This window comes from Solea senegalensis, linkage group LG7, assembly GCF_019176455.1.
Source record: "Solea senegalensis isolate Sse05_10M linkage group LG7, IFAPA_SoseM_1, whole genome shotgun sequence".
NCBI classification, from domain to species: domain Eukaryota; kingdom Metazoa; phylum Chordata; class Actinopteri; order Pleuronectiformes; family Soleidae; genus Solea; species Solea senegalensis.
Window position 1 is genome coordinate 24,118,129 of NC_058027.1, and position 6,641 is coordinate 24,124,769.

The 6,641-nt window shown below is 41.5% G+C and overlaps 1 protein-coding gene across 1 annotated transcript; it reads left to right on the top strand.

Annotated features, from left to right (window-relative positions):
- The first annotated feature begins 54 nt into the window (after nucleotides 1-54).
- Nucleotides 55-4,015, top strand: leo1 (LEO1 homolog, Paf1/RNA polymerase II complex component). The gene is made up of 10 exons (XM_044030933.1): nucleotides 55-152; nucleotides 857-1,014; nucleotides 1,563-1,972; nucleotides 2,109-2,317; nucleotides 2,455-2,559; nucleotides 2,663-2,757; nucleotides 2,927-3,075; nucleotides 3,274-3,358; nucleotides 3,645-3,739; nucleotides 3,853-4,015. The coding sequence occupies exons 1-10, from the start codon at nucleotides 95-97 to the stop codon at nucleotides 3,989-3,991; spliced, it is 1,503 nt and encodes a 500-aa protein (XP_043886868.1). The 5' UTR covers nucleotides 55-94; the 3' UTR covers nucleotides 3,992-4,015.
- Nucleotides 4,016-6,641: the final 2,626 nt, after the last annotated feature.

The following is a 6,641-nucleotide window of genomic DNA, read 5'->3' on the forward strand; positions in this document are numbered from 1 at the left end:
GGCTCGGTCTTGACCCCGGAAATAAAACCTTTCTTCTAAGCCCGGTATTGACTTTTGTTTCCGGTCGGTCACGTTGTGCTGTTGCTGCTCAGAAATGGCGGATATGGATGAATTGTTCGGCAGTGACGGAGACAGCGACAATGAGCAGCGAGGTAAACAACCTTTTAATTTCAGCCGCCCTCAATGTGTTTTATTAGAGAGCCAGGGATTTGTTGCTTCGTTATTCGGAGCAGGGAGTAATTTTTAGGAAGAAAAGGCGCTGCTTGTAAAGTACCTGGACGATGTGTCGTATTTTCTCATACGTTATCCTTCATGGAAAACAGTAATAACTAGTAGGATTTTGTTAACGGAATCACAGTCCTCGTGAAGCGGTGAATTTAATTTGCTTACATATAAATGATCAATCTTTCAACGACTAAGTTCTATTTTAGCTGAGAATATTCACCCCGCTGTTTACGTGTAAATCTGTTCAGTGTTGAGCGATATCATTAACTAGAATGCGTTTACCAAATATGTTGTTAATTTTACACTTTATTAGGAACAGCCCTCAACTTGCTCTAAACTGTACCCGTACTAGTGCTCAGTTTTGATTGACCGTGTCAGACAGGGTTATTAATACTTTATACTTGTGTTTGTGTTGTCACATATGCATATTAGAATTTCCTGTCATGATTATTCTGGCTAAAAATAATTGTGATTCACAATATTATTGCAAAAATTTAAAATAATGTGTCTTGAAATTGTATTTTTCTATTGCTTGGTTAACATAAACAGGCAGTACTTATCCATATTATCACCCACTGTGATCTGATTAACTATGCATGACCAGAAAATAAACTGCTTTCTTGTGTTACAGAGTCTGGCTCCGGGTCTGGTTCTGACTCAGAGCAGGAGCGGCATCAGTCTGCCAGCAATGCCTCGGGCAGTGGCAGTGACAGCGAGCGTGGACGAGGAGATGATGATGATGACGACGAAGAGGAAGGCCAGGAGGCAGGAAAATCTAGCATGAATAAGGTGTGGACCTCCTGTTTTAAGCACAAACTGCACAATGGCCAGCCTCACACTTCAGTTTATAAATCACATCAAATTATTGCATTTAACTCGAACTTCCAAATGACTTCCAAATGGTAATAGTGTTGGAAAAACAAGAAGTTTTTCACAGCAGTAAAACTGTTTTTTAATTACACTTAGTCCCCACATTACACATATGACCAGTTTTAAATTTTATTACAGAATAGTGTAAGTAGCTCCGTCCACGCTGTATTGACTTGAACTGACTCTGCTTGGAGTTGCCTTCATAATACATATTGGCATCAAAACCAAACTCCTAGGAACTCTCTTTTAAATAATTTGCCTTTAATGTCTTTGACTTTGTTCTACGCCCACTGTTTCCCATCCAAAGAGCACTTTGGATGTCCACTATTGTGTACTGCAGTAGTGCTTGTGCACCCAAAGTCTGGAAATCGATTGATTGAAAGTTGGCTTGTTTTGCGACCACTCACGTGTCATGATAGGGACCTATGCTTCTGCTCAAGTTACTCACCTTTCTTTTTGCCCCATAGGAACTTTTTGGAGATGACAGTGAGGATGAACAGCATAGTCAGCACAGTCAGCATAGTCGGCACAGTCAGCACAGTCAACGCAGTCAACACAGCGCCAGTGACAACCTGTCAGAGCGCTCAGGGAATCAATCGGATGCCAGCATCCAGTCAGACCAGGGGGACAACGATCACTCAGACGCAGAGCAGCACAGCGGCTCGGAGCGTGGCCACCGAGATGATGATGAAGATGACGAGGACAGGGGCCACCGCTCAGATGGAGGAAGCCCAGCTGAAGGAAGCCCAGCTGAAGGAAGCCCGGCTGGAGGAAGCCCAGCTGAAGGGAGCCTGGCTGGAGGAAGCCCAGCTGGCAGTGGTATGTCTGGAGCAGGTAGCCCTCGCTCTGAGAGGGGCAGCGTGCGTTCAGACCGAAGGTACAACATCACAACTCTGGATACAACTCACTGTTTTACTGAGATAAAACCTCATATAAACACACTTATTATCCTTTAAGAGGACAAGACATATTCTTCTATGTATGTTTATCCCAGTGTGTTTGGTTTAAACCAGTGTCCACAGTGGTCCTGGGACTCCACAGTCGGGACCGCCTACTCCTCACAGTGATGGAGAAGCTTCAGGCAGGGAGAACCAGTCAGATGACGAGAAGTGGGAAGGAGGTGCCAAAAGTGACCAGTCAGAGGATGAAGATGAGAAACGTCATTACTCCGATGAAGAAAGAGAGAACTCTGACGATGAGGGGCCGAGGAACAGGAAGTCAGGTACGTCCAGTGTTAGTTAACATTAGAGGAAGTATTGTAAATGAACTGGTACTGGTTCTCTTTCCTTTAGTGTATTATGTGTATGTATCTTTATTTTATTTATACCTTGCTGTCCCTGGTCCCATCTTATTTTCCAGAGTCTCCAAAGGGCAGTGATAGTGAAGATGAGTTCATCAGACAGAAAACAAAACCTAAAGCCACCTCTGATTCTGATTCAGACAGTGATGTTGGCACAAAGAAAGGTAAGAAACAAATAGATATTTGAACTACAAACGTAACCTTGTTGGTTCATCACCGTATGTGCATTTCAAATATAAATCGTCACTCTCCGGTAATGTTCCACAGTAAAGAAAACTGCAGCAGACGACCTGTTTGGAGAAGCTGATGACATCTCATCAGATAGCGATGCAGAGAAGCCTCTGACTCCGGGACAGCCCCTGGTATTTGTCTGACCTTTGACTCTGTCACTCTTCTAATCTGCTCATTAATACTCTCTTAATTGTGCCAGAGTCTCTCATTAAGCCTCTCTGAGCTGATCCATATTATCATCATGGGTCACTGAATCAAACAGACGTTCTGAACTGTTCCTTTTGTTCTTCTTCTGTCCAGGACACTGAGGATGGCATGGAGGGAGAGCAGGCAGAAGAGGAGCCTGCACCTGAAACACGTATCGAAGTAGAAATCCCAAAAGTCAGCACAGACCTGGGATCTGACCTTTATTTTGTCAAGCTGCCCAACTTCCTGTCTGTGGAGCCCAGGTCAGAACAATGGCGCTGTCATTAAATACAATGACAAAGACACACTTTGCTCGATGAGGTTGTAAATCCATGTAAAATCAAAGGAGGAAAATAAAATCACCCAAAAATGAACTAGGAAAAGTGACGGATATTGAAGATCATAAAAGCTACATTTAAAAGGTACATTTATCTTGATTCTCATTAAATCTACCTTTTCAGACCCTTTGATCCTCAGTACTATGAGGATGAATTTGAGGATGAAGAAATGCTGGATGAAGAGGGACGGACCAGGCTCAAACTGAAGGTATGAAGATCATGTGACTAAGTTTGTCATTTTCTTCTTTTAAATCAAATATAGTATCCTTAAGTAAGGGTTTTATTGCTTTAAAATACATTTTTGTTCAGTTTTGTTGCCTTAGAATCAGCATTTTATAAGGGCCTTGCTTTACAGAGGCAATTGACTTCATTAGGCAAACCAGCCAGAGCACGATTTTCACGTTTTAAAACAAAAGTTTACTACGGAACTTAAGAAGGATAACACATTTTGATAGTTTTTTTGTGTGACCAGACTTTTTCCTTTTCTCCCTCAGGTGGAGAATACTATTCGTTGGAGGGTCAAGAAAGACGAGGAGGGAATTGAAACACGAGAGAGCAACGCTCGCATTGTTAAATGGTCTGACGGCAGGTGTGTGTGCGCGTGCGTTATGTCAACTTAGTGGAATGCGGTCGTTAGCGTAATGTGAACAGGATGTGCTGCGAACGTTCCATGCTGTTAAAATGTCCCCTTGTTGTCCACAGCATGTCCCTCCACCTGGGGAATGAAGTTTTTGATGTTTACAAAGCTCCTCTCCAGGGAGACCACAACCACCTGTTCATCCGACAGGGCACTGGACTGCAGGGACAGGCTGTGTTCAAAACCAAGTTGACCTTCAGGTAATGGAGTCACATGTCATTGTTGTGTTGCTAAGATTCAGACTAGAGTCTTGTGTAGAGACCCAGGCTTTTGTCTGAGACTTGCGCTGTCATTTTCTTCTCCGTTTGGGTGCTTCAAAAACTCCAGGTTAATGTGGACGTCAGGCTTACGTGGAGCAGGATTTATGCATTTTTAAACAAAATTGGACAAGTATGGATGTAGCCTAGGACTAGTCTGCCTCTGTCTTGCACTCTCACAGCTGCATCTGCACTAGATTAGCCCCTCACTGCCTCCAATACCTCACAACAATCACACCCTTCATTCTAGCTCCGTCCAGAAACGTGGTTCACTCTCTTAAATCTGTAGTACACCTCGTACAAGCTGCCCAGGTTTCTCCCACTTAGAGCAGTATAAACCTCTTAGTGCCACCAAAGTCCACCTGGATGTTCTGTCTTCTCAGAGAACATGGGACCAGTAGGACACCGGCCAAAGCTGCTTTAATGCACAATAGCCCTACTCGCTCCCAGACAGAACATTACTATTTGATTTACATCAGAATTGCCAACTGTGCAGTGGATTGTTTTCGGATTACGGCTGAAGCTGATCAGGGTTAAAAAAAAAAAAAAGGTTAGGACATATTGAATCACTTCTTTTCTTTTTTTGAATAAAGGTTCTTTGTGCAGTTTCACTTACTGAGTAAAGATCTTTACAGTAGATGGAGATAAAAATGTAGTTTTAGTTTCCCTGTCGTTGCTGGTGGATGAACGTGTTTCAGTTTCCCAAAACTGAAAAGAGATTTTTAGATTACATGTTAATAATATATCATAAGTGACATTGGCTCCTGAGGTGACGAATAATGTGAGCACCCATCTGCAGCCACACATAAATTAAATGGAAAAAAAAAAGAAAAAACATTGCAAAATAGGTAAGATTAAGAATTGAAGTTTAGACTTTAGAGAACATTTATATTTTTTGCATTAGCTTTGGTCACATAGGGTCAAATCAATGGCACAAACAGATTATTTTCCTTTTCCCTGTTGGTAGATCTTAGAGCTCCACGTTTGCATGCATATTGGATAAGAATGTGCCAGGATGGGTGGCCACTGTTGATAAAAGGACGACCACTTGTCCTTCTATGAAACACTGGGAGACGTAAACTCATTATCTGGTTTAACTGCATAAGTTTTCTGTAGTGCCTTTAAAAAAATAACCCTGCAATTTTATCTCCAAAAAATGTTGCAGTTCTAATTGATTTTACAGGCTTAACAGACCTGCTTAGGTAAAGGGCTATAAATTCTTTTCCATCTCTTCAAACCTATATAAATATTAATGTGTGCACAGAGTGGCTTTAGAGGTTTATGCATTTTTAAATCTTCCTGTGCCCCTTTTCCATATATTTATTCACTTCTCTGGTTTACATGAAATGCTCATCACCACAGTTGGGACAGAGTTCTTGAGTGCGGCTCAAAATCAATCTTTGTCTCTGCTTTGTTACAATCATGTCTTGTATTTTCTGTAAAGCCTCAGGGTAGGACAAGATGTTCACTGCAGTAGATGAATGTGGGGAATCAGTTTTGCAAACTCAAGCCTTGGCGACATTAATGGTCTCTCTGTAAATGTAATCATTCAGTTAATCGCGCCTCGTCTTTGATAAACTCCCCTCGCCTCTTTTGGTACACAGTCACTGTTGCAGAGGACACATCCTCTTTGCACGCTGGCTTACACTTCTCAAAGTCAGGATTACTTTTTTTGCACAACGGAGGGTATTGATTCTCTTATCGGGATTAATAAAGTCTGAGGCCTATCGGTGCTGTGATTTATATCAGGTGCAGGGAGGAGAGCAGAGGGTATAGCTGCTGCCTGGTTGCATATTGGAGATGTTGCTTTGACACTTAATTTCCAATCCGAGATGAGCAACAGAAGCAGGCATGGAAAAAGAGCGACAGAGCGGTTCGGCAGCGGAAGTGTATTGTGAGTCTTTTTAAGAAGCTGCCTGCATCTTTTTGATTATGTGTGGGGCAAAAAGACCCAAACACCTGCATGAAAGATCTTTTCCCTGAGCAAACATCTTTTCTTTTTTTCTTTTTTTTAGAACCTTTATGGTTAGGAAAAATATCCAGTCATATGAGTGCAAAACAGAGCAGAATGTGCCCTGTGTAAAATTGATCAAATGTAGAATGGCAAGAGGTATAATTGACAAACTGCCTGGAGATGATGGGGATATTTATAGCCAAGCAGTGCAAAAGAAATCTCTCCACTTGTCACTGTACAATTAGCATACTCTAATGACTCAATGTTTTCTAATGACGTTTAATCAAAGTATGAATTTGTGTAATACTGCTTTGTGTCTTTGTCAGTTAACATTCACAGCCTCGCGGAAGCTCTCCCAGTTAAAGATTCATATAGAATATTATATATTGCCCCTAAAAAGCAGTGATAATGGCAAGTCAATGCTTATACATAATAATAAACTATAGCACCTTTCAGCACAAAGTGCTTCACAATAAAAGGAAAATAAAACCCTGTTCTAAATTTAGAATACAACAAGATATGCAAATAGAACCGTAAAATACAACACAAGGTGGAATAAAAATGGGAGTCAACAGGTTAACTGTTTTAACTTTAAAATAAACTAAAAATACAAATAAAACACAGCACAGGGTGGAATAAAAGG

Excerpts from the sequence above, each read along its gene's own strand:
- leo1 (XM_044030933.1), top strand. The coding sequence starts at position 95 with ATGGCGGATATGGATGAATTGTTCGGCAGTGACGGAGACAGCGACAAT. Across the intron at positions 153-856 it reads CAGCGACAATGAGCAGCGAG|AGTCTGGCTCCGGGTCTGGT; the intron begins GTAAACAACCTT and ends CTTGTGTTACAG. Across the intron at positions 2,318-2,454 it reads GCCGAGGAACAGGAAGTCAG|AGTCTCCAAAGGGCAGTGAT; the intron begins GTACGTCCAGTG and ends CTTATTTTCCAG.